General features: G+C 36.0%; 1 protein-coding gene across 1 annotated transcript in view; it reads right to left on the bottom strand.

Annotated features, from left to right (window-relative positions):
• The window catches only part of CPNE8 (copine 8), a 102,055-nt gene that overhangs the window by 3,165 nt on the left and 85,548 nt on the right, over positions 1 to 13,342 (bottom strand). The window contains exons 17-19 of the mRNA XM_068669724.1: positions 10,067 to 10,169; positions 6,597 to 6,654; positions 3,704 to 3,777 (exon numbers count right to left, since the gene is read on the bottom strand). Coding sequence (XP_068525825.1) covers positions 3,704 to 3,777; positions 6,597 to 6,654; positions 10,067 to 10,169 — 235 coding nt within the window. The remainder of the gene's footprint in view (positions 1 to 3,703; positions 3,778 to 6,596; positions 6,655 to 10,066; positions 10,170 to 13,342) is intronic.

Raw genomic sequence — 13,342 nt, forward strand, 5'->3', positions numbered from 1 at the left:
TACAGTGAGAGTTTAACTTACACTGCATTTCTGAGTATCTTCCAGGAAAGACAGAAAAAAAGCACAACAAAAGAGTACTTAATATATTAAACAAATAAAGCAACTCTTGAAAAAAAAAAAATCAAGGTAACCTTTCAGCAATAAAGAACTTAATTAAATCATTTTTACATCAGCTCCGGAAAGCACTTCTCACCCTGGACTTATGAAACTAGATGAAGTTTATTGCTACCATTCTGCTATGGTTTTGCAATGAACTTCTTTATTTTCAGTGGAGTCAATATTAAAAAAAATGCTTAAAGCAGGCAGGATATGAAAAACATAGCTTGTTCATCAAAAGCAAAATAGTTGAAAATTAAAAATTGTTCTTAAAAGGCAGTATCTCTACAGATTCTATAGGGATACATGGAAACAATGGCACATGCAGAATGAAACGAGTGCATGCAACTTGCATGTTGTCTTGGTTTCAAAATCCACCACAAAAATCACAAGAGCGAAGAAGAGGGTAACAAGGGAAGATGAATAAAAAGACTGGGATACTATTACATTTAGTGGTGCTCACCTAGAAAATTAAGCCAGCTCTGGGATATCCCACAGAATTTAGGGATCAAATGTTCCATTCAGGTGAAATTTGGGAATTTGAAGGTTGGGTTTGACTTGAGGCTTAGACAGTATTAGCGGTATCTTTCCTATGCTTATTCTCAAGCTTTGGAATCTGTTCAGTATTGTCCCTATCAAGGCATCAATCTCCTACCAAAATATGTTTAGAATTGAAGTAGGAGTTGACTCTTTGCTTCACTCCCTGGATGAGGATCTCAGCTTGCCAGATAAAGAGCTTCAGTCTTCGGTGCTTAAACTATGTTGAGTTACACTGAAACCTGTGACCAAATTAAGCATAAACAGCAACTGATTGGAGTATTTCCCCAGCAAGCAGCTCCCTAGAAGATGATGACTCAGGCACTGAATAGCTGAGTCTGGAAGTGACTTCTTGAGATTATTAAAAAAAAGCACCATCGGTTTCCAAAAGCCAGCACAGCACTGCCCAGTTTCAACAGCTTTCTCCTTCTTAAACTGCATTATATTACTGGTAAGAATACCTCTAACTGTCCCCAGAAGCATTTAGTTAGAATAACAAAAAAAGGAAATATCTCTGTAGCCTGTAAGTTTACACATTCAGCTGTGAAGGGATAAGCTTGGTGTTCATTTCCCTCTCAGATGGTTATTCTTTTTCTAATGCAGTCTTATGTAAAAAACATATGCTCTCTGGTTTAAAAAAGCAAACGTGTCCCATTTCAAGAGATCACCTTAAGCATAGCCATGAAAACTCAGACCACATTTCTGAAGCAAATGGAGGCTATTTCAACAGTGCAGTTGTTGAAATGCAATTATACAATGCAGATGGCCTGAATTAGTTCTCCCTCCCCTCTCCTTGAGGTATATAGGTATCAGAAGAGTTGGAGGAACCATGGACAGACAAACATATGCACAGATACACAAGGACAGATGGCAATGACAGCAAGGCCTAGAGCTACCACACAGAACAAGCAGAGGTAGTAGAAATCTTTCATAGAATGAAAGATGTAAGAAAAATTGAAGGGAAACTGAACAAATGCAAAATGCTTTGCCTGTAGCTTGAGAGTTTATGTAAGATTTTAATATACAAAATGTTCAAGAGAAACAATAGGTACATTGCCATGAGTAAATATTTTCCTAAAAAAAATTAAATAGAAAAAGGATAACAAAGGAGCAGAAATTAAATAAACTGAGGAAGAATTGGTAGACATATAATTCAGATTCCCTACAATACTTATGTTTGTTAGCAAGGAGGGAAAAACAAAGATCATGTCTTTCCACAAACTGCAGTCAGTAGTAAATATAATCAATGCAGTGAATCACTTATAACAGGCAAATTTCTCCATTCCTAATTTACTTATTTCACAGTAATACTGATTGTTAAAATTAACAGTCAGGTTTACTACCTAATTTTAACTAACCTAAAACACACAAACACAAAAAAAAAAGATTATCTTTTTATATTTGAGTAGTTTACTTTATAAAAGCAAGTCAGTTTTATCCTACCATTTACAAAATAAAGGTCACACTAAACTTAAAGGGTTTGACATTATCCCTTTTTATTTATGTAGCTAGACTATAATGTATTTGTTATTATTTAGACAGAAAGTGCACAAAATATTACTGCCTTCAGCTAATTCAGTATTGCTTGGGGCAAAGTTCTGATTGAAATACGTTCATAGGAAATAAATGTTTTATTCCATTTCTGATATGCAATGAATTTCAAGGAAACACAAAAAGGTATTCACTGAATTTTATTTTTTATTTCAGCTGAAATTAGAATATTTCTGATGCGTAACACTTTCACTAATCTTTTGTATAACATTTGAAGAAGTCTATTTGTTTATGCTCACTGAATGTAAAAACAGCAGCTTTAGGAGATTCTGTTGTTTGGAGAAATTATGTATAATTACCTTGCACATATTTAAAGTACACAGTGCAATGCATGCCAGAGATACATGAATTAGCTTTAACAATTCTGACACAGCACAGGGCTTTCCAGAAATATTAGTCTGGGATCCTGAAGCATTTCCAGTTCTAAAGGCAGCTTGTTTATAGCTGACTTAGGCCAGATACCTTAGGCAGATATAATTCTTTCTACAGTCACCACGTTGATCTAATTTTTAAGTAGTTTGCTACTTTTCAACTGTCAACTTCTTAAATACTTCCTTTAGCAAGCAGGGACTAGTATGCTGAGCCATCGAACGTCCTTCTCGGTGTTTGGTTCCCCTTTAGTATCCCATGAAAATAAAAATGAGTATCTAATTTCTGATTTGATCAAGAAAACAATTATGAAATTAAGTCTTTCCAGGAGTGTATGTAATCAGTAGGCCAAAAAAGGGGTGCCAGGAGCATGGATGAAATACATGGTTTGGACAAGCTGTGGATTTATAGAAATCTGCTGTTCTTGGGCAGAAAGGGCATTATGGTGGGTATGTGCATGCAGAGCTACCATGCTGCCCTGCAAGTGGCTGCTTTGGTGTGAATGACAATCACAGGGCTTACTGAATGGTGGTAACAAGCAGGAACAGAACCAGACGGCTTTGGCAGAGAAGTGGAGGAGCCGGTGGAATGCAGGTGAGAACAGCACTTTTAAGGTTTTGTTCAGTCACCTAAACAAAGTTGCCTGCTATCATCTGTGATACCTTGAGGCATGAGGCATCTGCACGATCATACGTGGCAGACAGGACATAGGAACTGGGAGACTCACGGTCTGCTGTACTGGCAGTTAGAGGCAAGGGAAGATACCCTATACATCTTAAATCCAGTTCTAGAGGTCTAGGTACTGCTGATTTCCACAGAAGTTGCAGTTTTCCTTCATGGAATCACAGTGAGATTGCAATACCTGGAATGCAGAGGCACCTAACTCTTCTCCCATGGCTGTATAACCCTAAGACTTTATCTCAGTGTGCTACCAGTTAGGGATCATTTTCTATTCAATGCATATCCAATATTTTGTGTTATATAAAGGCTTAGAGGTATCACAAAGAGTTTCTGAGCTTGTTATAAACATCCGTAAGATAAAGTATGTCAGTGCTAAGGTAAAACGAAAGGTGGGAATATAGATAGAACAATAAGTCAAAACAAAAAGGATTAGTAAAATGTAATGATTAGGGCAATTTTTCTCTCCCACCTGCACAATGTCTCTTTCTGCAAACTTTCCTCTTGAAGAAATCCTGACTACATCACCATCCAGTTCTTCCATAGCTTAAAAAAAGAAAGAAATTAATTTATCTGTGAGAGTTCAACCACACAAAGAAAGCATTACTGAGGAAAGCTTTAGTCAATTTACACTTTTGGAGGAACAAAACCATCAACAGCTATCTTAAGGTAACTATTTAGATTATTTGCTCTATAAAATACATCATGCATTGCAGTTATTTTGTACTTTTTCATGCTAACAATACCTATTTTTTGCCTTTATTCTTATCTTCAGAACAAAACACACCATGATAAGTTCTACCATATCCTTCCAGCTCCCAAATCAGCAAGCATATCCTTTTGGTAAGGCTATATTCGTACTTTCACAGGTGGAGAATTCATCTTCAGAAATTATTATTAACAGAAGGTAACACGGGATATAGCACAACAAGGCAATAACATTCATACTGGTAATGACTGTTATTACATATGAATTAGGAATTTTTAAAATAATTTTCTTAAATTTACTAGCCAGCTCTTGCATTTTTTTGAACAAGGTCCAGGAAAACTCTGAAATTGTCAATATATCCAGAAGCTATTCTAGACTTCTGTAGGAAGGCATACCTGCTCTACAGTCAGTGTTGCAATGGATGGATCTGGGATTACAAAATAATTGCTCAGCCATTGGATCAGCAATCCTACAATCCTTCTTTCAGTACACTGTATGAAAATCTAAGCCCTCGAGCGCCACTAGAGCTTCTTAGGGCTTTACAAACTGGGCTGAGCTCACTGAACCCAAAATTTCAAAACCTATTTCTTCCAATGCAAGATCTCGAAAGCATAAATAAAGCTACCAGGATCCAAGTTCAAAGAAAAGAGAAGGACATATTTCTTCAAAAATTAGTTAGTAGGCCTGTAGAGCACATTGCTAGATATTGCTGTTGATGCAATAAATGTGTGTATGTTCAAACCAGAAGACTGGACAGGTATTTGAAGAGAAGACCCACTAAAAATTTCCAAAATAAACATAAACCACATTCTGCTCAATAAATTCAGAATTGAAGACAGTATTCAGGGAAATATCTTTTTTTGCTTATTTCATTTCTAACATTCTCTAGATAAACACCTGTGGCCATTTCACAGTCTGATCACTGGGCAAAACAGAACACTGATCTGAGTCTTTGTAGTCATCCTGACATCCTTATACAAAGCTGTGCCAAAGGTGCATGTCATCTATCAAAGCTTCATACTTTTATCTATGCTCCACACTTTTATCCCTCTGGTAGCCCCCAGGGGCTTTGAGATCTAGAGTGGGGAGTGATATCTGGAGAGAAGTAGCTCAGTCTCTCTACAGCAGAACTAGAGCTTGACTGGTCTTTGAACTCTAAGAGTATGCCTGGAATGTTCACACTCCTACACACACATTTTTTCAGTGTCTACATCAAACATGGAGATTGTTGTTTTCTTCCAGAAAAACAAAAACAAAACAAAACAAAAACCAACAACTTATGTATATGGGACAAATAATTTCTCTGCTTCTCTGCCCTTTTGAGTGTTGAGGGATTTACAGATCTGGCACACATCTAATAGGTAAATTTCACTCATGGGGCATCAGTCCAAAGATGGAAACTGTATCCTGCAATAGAAACAGAATCCTGCTTTAACAGAAGTTATAGGGATGACACCCCAAAAACTCAGTAAAGACAGCCTCCAGAAGTAAAAGGAAGGCAGGATCTACATGACCCGACAGTCAAGAGGAGTTTGAGCAAACTCAAGGACTGGACAAAGAGTGAAGGGGAAAAGGCAAAGGAAGGGTGAAGAAAAAATAAGTAACATAGGTGTAGAGTTTGAATTATCTGGGGGAAAGTAAAGCTTGCAAATTTCCCTCTTTTTTGAAGAGAAATGGTCTCTTCTCATTGCTTGTGGCATACAATCATCGGAAGTATGAATGTCCATTTGGACAATCTCATAAAGGAATATGATACTTTAATATACCACTTGTCAAAAAGCATAAGAAAGTCAACCCCAATAAATTATTTTTCTTGTATCATTTTTTCCTCTTGTTCTCATACTCCTGGAATATTTGTATAGGAATTTAAATGTACAGTCATTGAGGACTACTTACATTATATACCTGTGGTAGTACTAAGTAGTTTCATGTACAAAAGAAGATATACTGTCTAACTAGGAGTACTAAAACGGAAAAGAAAGAAGGATGTGTAACTTTGAGAAACAGATATAAAAGGAATGTCTACACTTCATTGTGCGTTGATGTGCAAGATGCCACTTAATAAATTAGTCCAAATAATGGAAGCAGCTTAGTCATTGCAATAGAGAGTGCTGTTCTGGAACACCATATGAAAGCATATGCAAATAATTTTGGTGATTTCTTTCCTGCTGTAATATTCTCCCAATGCTGGTAGACAGTAAGGTTCACTTCTGTTATAAAGTGAAACCCACTTTGACCCAGATCACCTCTTCAAAGTTATTTACTTTCCTTAGTATTTTATTACTGCAATAAGAACAAATGATCAAATTTCCATTCAGCTGACACGAAATATGCATGCTGAAAAAATTCAAAATTACTTGAGTATACTTATTTTACTCTTTTTTTTTTTCGCCACTCATCTTCTAGAGCAATGTAGATGCTCAGCCCCCATATGGTTCTGTGACTTGAACAGAGAGCCTTAGGGGCTATACAGCTCGACATGGTAGCTTGTAATCATACTGAGTTATCAATCAATCCAGCTGGAAATGCCAACGGTGCTTACTGCTTGTTCTATATTATGTTTTTTTTTAAAGAACAATATTTGTTTGAAAAGCCACATATCACTAATATGTAAACAAACATAAAACATTCTAAAAAAAACCACTAAAACACTTACCATCAAACTCTGCTGGTCCTACCCCCACTATAATTATTGACATTGGAAGCTTTGAAGCCTTCAAAAGAAGAAAAAAAGAGGTTTAATACATTGCATAACCTCTGCCACTATTACGTAAGATCCGAGGACAATATGAACAAAAAATGTGCAGAAGTAATGCTTGAAAGAGCAATTCCTCATCCTCACCTCCTAAAATGCTGAGTGCAAATTGTCTGCTTAAGTGCTAAGTACAAAACATCCAAAGCATCTTGGATGAAGACAAAAAAGGCAGATGATCTTTTTGATTTATTTTTTCCTTATAAAGTCTTTGAATCATATAGGATCATAATTAAACACAACTATGCTAGGATTTAATACTAAGATGACAACTAAGAAGACAAATTTCTCTTAGAATCTTTTGTAAACTGACAGTAATAGTAAATATGTACCTAGTGACAGTCTGACATTTATTTGAATGTACTCAGTTGCTTCTCGATATTACATAGCTGCTTGGAATTACACAATTCCCTGTATTTCTTACATAGATCTTATGCCAACTTTTCTCAGAAGAATATATCACCTATTTGAGCAATATCTACCTGATATTTCTTCCATGAATGAAATTTTATTCAAGTTAATCATCCATGCCACAAAGTAAACAAGATATTGAACTGCTTTATATTTAAGATTTTTAATTTTACTTTATCTTTTTTATTCAATGAAAAAAGGCAAAGATGATATCTGGCTTTCCCTGACTGAACTCTCTGTAAAACCTTTAAAATTACAAAGACAGCATCATAAATATTGGATTTTCCTGCCCAGATAGCAGCACCAGATATCCAGTAGAGAAATCATCTGAAACTGGCTCTTTTGAGGAGGGTAACAACTAAAAAAATCATCTAACAAATGTCAGGGCTGACAAATGTTCCTTATTGAGATATTCCATTGAACTGTGAAATGTCTACAGTCATTTTAAACAGGAGTCTACACTGGCCAAAAATCATAGCTGTATGCTTTCTGCTAAATTAAACTCAGCATCACTGAAGTTTGAAGTCAGGTGGTTTTAGAACATACTGTTATAGCTTTCTTCCGGATTATAAAAAGTGTTTTTCTGCATGATCTAAAAGACATTCTCTTTTTAGATGCACCATCCCCACTTCCCATTCTTCATGTGTCATAACATTGCATATAAAACCAACTTTCTTCTAGCAGAAGGTTTACAGTTAATTAGTGTATACACATTAACTAAAACAGTGAAAGTATGCCATTCGATACATCATTAATGTGCTCACCACTCTACATTGTACGGTGTGTGCTATACACTGACTGCAAATTCACAATGAAGTATTACTACGTAGTCAATCTTCCAACTCAAATCTTGTAGCAAAGTAAAAAGATATAATAATCCCTAGATAATTTAAATACTAAAGATATTGGTTAAAGACCAGACGTTGTCGTGGTCAACTGGCTCTGGGTGTCCCTGTTGGAGCAGAGGGGCTGGACCAAATGGCCTCCAGAGGTCCCTGCCAACCTCAGCCATTCCATGACTCAAGACCATAAAGACAGTGTAACTGTACCTGAGTTGCAATAAACTGTGTAAGACACTGATAGCAAGTATAAAGTATTTTTCAGACATGAAGTCTCTACTTAAAACAGCATGGAACACATTCTGTTTTTCAGATGTTTTCTACAATCTCAGCATTTCAGTGTAAATAAAACATTCTTCATGGACGTTCCTATTTAGGAAGACACAGTAGTATGTGATACAATACCTTTGAAACAGTAAGTGGCAAGGTCAGTGAAAAGACAAAAAGTTCAACTTTTGCACATAAACTTGGTGTTGGCATTTACTGAATGACGGAGTAACCTTTAAACGATTTAATAAAACAGCATGTGTGACATACATGCTGTAAAAAGGAGGATGTATAAAGCACAATTAGTGAGAAAAAATGAAATATACTCTTCCCAAGTCTTATACACATCAACTTGTATTTAACATCACTGCCCTTTTTATTAATTCAAATATTATTACGACTGAAGAAAATGCTATTGCATTTGATTAGTTCAGTCATGGTATACTGTACTCACACTGCAAGAACTACACAGAAAAATTAATGAATCTTCATCAGAAGTAATATTTCTGAATTTGTGCTCATTCTAAGCTAACAATACATCTGCTGTACTTCCAGACAGTTGCAGAGTAACAGCTAGTGTTCCTATTATTCCAGTAGCATTTCCTACTCATGGAAACAAGGCTTTTCTGTATTTCTTAGTGACAAATTACTTAATCTTACAAATTCACAATCAATCAAACTTGCTGGTCTCTTACTTACCCTCTATATGGGCTTCGAATTGAAGGGGACAGTTAAATCAAAAGCTTTTTTTTTTTTTTTCTTTTCTTTTTTTTTCCCTCTATGTAGCTTTTTTGCCACGTAGAGGAAGCTAGATAACAAACTTCCAGGGTAGGCTAGAGAATGAACTTCCAAGATAAAAGCTTGTTTATCTCCTATAAAAGTAAGAGTGGCTTTATCCTATTTTTAACTGGAAGAGGTAAAAATTTATCATATGGTTTGAGAGAGTCCTTATCAACATACAAACTCTGTCCATATGCTGCTGGGTAGAGCTTGAGGGCATCTTGCTTTCCAGTGAGAGAGGGAATATTTCAGTAATATTTTGTTGTGCACCCTACAAGTGGAATAGTACTACTGTAGGAAGTAGTGAAAGCGGGCCTTCAAAAATATGTCACTTAATTCTATGCCATTCATTTTGACGTGATGCTTAATTATTTTAACGTAGGCTTTTCACCCATCACTTTCCTAGTAACTAGATCCACTGTGGTGCGTTTAAAATTATTGGTATGGATCTTTTCAAGCCCTAGATGGAAGTTGGTTGTGTGTGTAATTTCATCTGACATTTCCCAAGGGCAAAAGAAGAACAGAATGTGTCTGTAATGCAGAATATTACTTATAAGCATAGCAGTTTTGAAGAGAAAAATATTGAAAATAATGAAGAAACTGAGAAACAATTAAGAATTTTTAAAATTCATGGGAACCATCTAAAAGACTATCAGCTGACAGTTATACCTGACCTTTGGGACGAGAAAGTTTGGGGTGGTTTTTGGAAGGTGGGAAAAAAAAAAAAAGAAAGAAAAATCAAAGCTGTATGCAATTATTTGAAAAATAAACAGAGGTTCACTATGAAATGCTGCATGGTGGGATGTGCATGAGGGAGGAGGGATCAAGGCACAGGTTATAAAAGTTGTATGAACATACAGCGTTAGATAGAAGAGTATCATTTCTCACAAAACACTAATTAAGCTGAGATACAACTTCTGGTTTCCTTTAATCTTTGTGCATTTTTTTTTCTGTTTGGAAAGAACGGTTAATTTACAGAACTAATTTAATGTCTAAAATAATAACAGACTTAGTTTATTGACCAAAATATTTAAACCCAGAATTATTTTAAGTTTCAGTATTTTTTGCAGAACTTACATTCACTATGGATTCTTTCGTCTGAGCCATATCTGAAATAACTCCGTCTGTAATAATGAGAAGAACAAAGTACTGGGAGCCATCTTTTACTGAAGAAGCATATCTAAAGGAAAAAAAAAAAAGTACATTATGATAGTAAAAGAAACCCCTTTACACAAAAGGAGCTAATATGAGGAAAAGATGTATTTTTTAATTTGACTACTAAGGACTAACAAAAATAATTAATTGTGATGGATCTCCAAAAGTGAAGACATTCATAGTTAAGATGGGCATTCTACTTTCAACTGAGAACATTTAAAAGTATCTAATAAAATAACTGTAACTAACACGATATCGATACTGATAATCTGCATATGTTGAATCAGTTAAAAATGGGGTCTGTATCACTATCAAAAAAAGCATGGACACAATGCAATTTATAGAATCATGGGTCTTTAGGAAGTTATTTAATAGCTATTACCTTTGGGAAACGTCATTCAGTATGCAGAGAATATATTACTATTGAATGGTTGTTTTTATAGCACAAATAAAATTTATCAGGAATTAGCACACTACATAAACACCTTTTTTTTTCTGTCTTACAAAAAGAAGTTACATACCATTGACCTCATTTTCAGATTTACAGTTCATGTATAGATTTGTAATATGGCTGAACATGCACCCTGAAATGTTGGCTAAGGTATTTACACCCCTTTATACCACCCATAAATAGGCCCTCTAGACTCAAGCCTCTCCCTGTACTGTATATAAGACAAAAAACATACAGTGCCATCCCAGTCCTGCCTCAGCCAAAGGAACCAAAAAGCAACTACTCTTTGAAAATGAACAGCTTTTGAAGATTTGGAAAGTTCTGAAAGATAGCGAGTCTGCAGCAGCTTCACTGAACTCTGTGACCTGCATATCAGAAACCAAGACTTGAATTTGTTTGCTTTCAACTCCCAAGGGTCAAAGTGTCCTGTATAATTGGTTTTGCATGGAGCATGATGTTCCACTTGCTGCTTCACTCGACAGCAGCCTGAGTAGTTGCTACATTCATGAAGGCTCTTGGTGCTGTCAAGGAGTCAGGTAGTGGAACTCTGTAAGAAAAATGGCCATGAGTAGTGTGGAGAGCAGGGGAAAAAAAGAATTCTCCATATGGAGTTATGTACTTGGGGATGATATATATGCCCTAGAATACAATAAAACTGTCAGAATTCACTGTCTTATTGGTCACTGGACAGGGTGTGTTCTAATGATGTTCATGGTGTTACTTAGAATATTCTAACTCTGATGGAAATTTGCAAGTGAGTGCTGCCGGTAAACAAGAGGCTGTAACCAGAACACTTGCAAGACTTTGAAGGATTGGGTATGAAATGGAATCTACAACTCTCAGAAAACCATCACGCTCCTCCTTCCCCTTCCCAAGATATAGATGGGTATAAAAGTCACACAGTCAACAACCTGTCAAACAGCTTTTGTTTGTATGCTTGCAGTAGGGTCTGGAATCAAATATATAGATTAACAAGATGTACCATGGAATACATTTCCCTACAACATCAAGACTTCTTTCATCTCATTTTTCCACAATACTCATAATCTTTTCATTAATGACTTCAGAGACAAGGGATGATCAGATGAGAGAGTAAAATAAAAATGCACTACCCCTTCAGAGCACTTAAGTCTACATCTCTACACTATAAAATTGGAACAGAAATTTGATTACTTCAAAATATCCACGGAGAAGAGCACAGTCTGCAGCCTTTTGGAAGATCGTATACAAAGAGGGGAGATGATATAAGACAGTAGATAAAACCTGGTGTAGTTTGGATAATTCTTTAGCTAGGTATTATCCTAGAGAAGGAAGTATAACAAACTCATTACCTGCTTGAAGACCTCTGGAAGAGTTCTGAGATCACAATAGATCTGAGAGCACAGTAATATCTGACATAGTTTCCAGAGATTTCTTTAGAGATGTATTTTTAAGTAGGAGGGATGTGGGAAGAAGAAATTTCTTTGAGACCAAAGATAGGTTAAAAAAGAAACTGCAGGCTGGAGGAGAGGAATATCATCATTTCTACTGCTATGTCTATATGTCTATGAGAGTCAACAGAATAGCTGAGAAGCTGAACTTTGAGGGGAGATGCTGTTACTGAGTCTAGTCCATGGATTGTATTAATGATGGTCATGCAGTAGAAATGAAGACATGTAGCTTTTCCACTTCCAATGCAGAGCGATTCATTATCAGAAGAAGTTCCCAAAGTTTGCAACGAGTTGATATTTAGATGGAAGTTCAGTGGAAGAACTACAAATGACGGTGACAGGCTTCTGCAATTCTGGAAAAGTTGACAAGTATTCAGGAGAAACAACTGGTGAGAAGAACTCAATTTATACCAATGTTTTGATGGTACTAGGTCAAGGATTTCAATTTCTTTTTGTAATGAACAGGAGGCTTAATGTTAATTGCCAAAATCAGAACCAGCCAGCTCAGTTGGTACAATCAGTTTGAAAGAAGATGAAAGTCAATGGGTTTCATTTCCAGTTAACAAGGCACTGACACATACATGGAATTCATCTATCATAGGGGCTGGCAGGTTTCCTGACAGAAGACTACAGTCTGAGGACTGCTACTGCAGAGATCATGTCAAATTGAAGCCTAAAAGGAGATAGGTAGTTGCTAAGGGAAAGCAATGGAATATACATGTATATGATTTAAATAGTGTGATGCAAAGATAGAGCAATTAATCCTAATGATAAATAACTGAACTCAGCTCTCTAGCCCTGCTGGAGTGCACAGCCAATTATTTGTACCATAGAATTTGCAAATTATTACTACTGGGCAGTAGAACAACAGCAAAAGCAGTAACAAGAACAGATAAATAAAACAGATAAGCAAATAAATAGAACAGGTAAATATTTTTTTGCTACAATAACTGCAAGCTCATAGTAAAACATTAACCATGCAATTATTTACATATCCCCGATGCTTTGTTTTATGAATATTAGTTCTTTCTATGTATCTATGAATAAAATAACATTTGTTCAGGTAGTTACTCAGTTAAATTATCTGATCTGTACCTCTTTTCCTATACCAACACATGGAGGAATATTATAAGACAAGATCTTGTCTGCCAAGATAAGGCAACATTATCCTCCTTAAGAAACTTCTAAAAACACAGGAAAGGTTATACTTCGAGAAGTTAGAGGAGGTGTTGCATAACACAGTATTGTGGCTCCCCAACAGAGACTGTACAACTGCTTTAGCAGTACCCTTACCAGCTGAGAATCATAGCCAGAGTC

This window comes from Anas acuta, chromosome 1 (assembly GCF_963932015.1).
Source record: "Anas acuta chromosome 1, bAnaAcu1.1, whole genome shotgun sequence".
In the NCBI taxonomy this organism is placed as follows: Eukaryota; Metazoa; Chordata; class Aves; order Anseriformes; family Anatidae; genus Anas; species Anas acuta.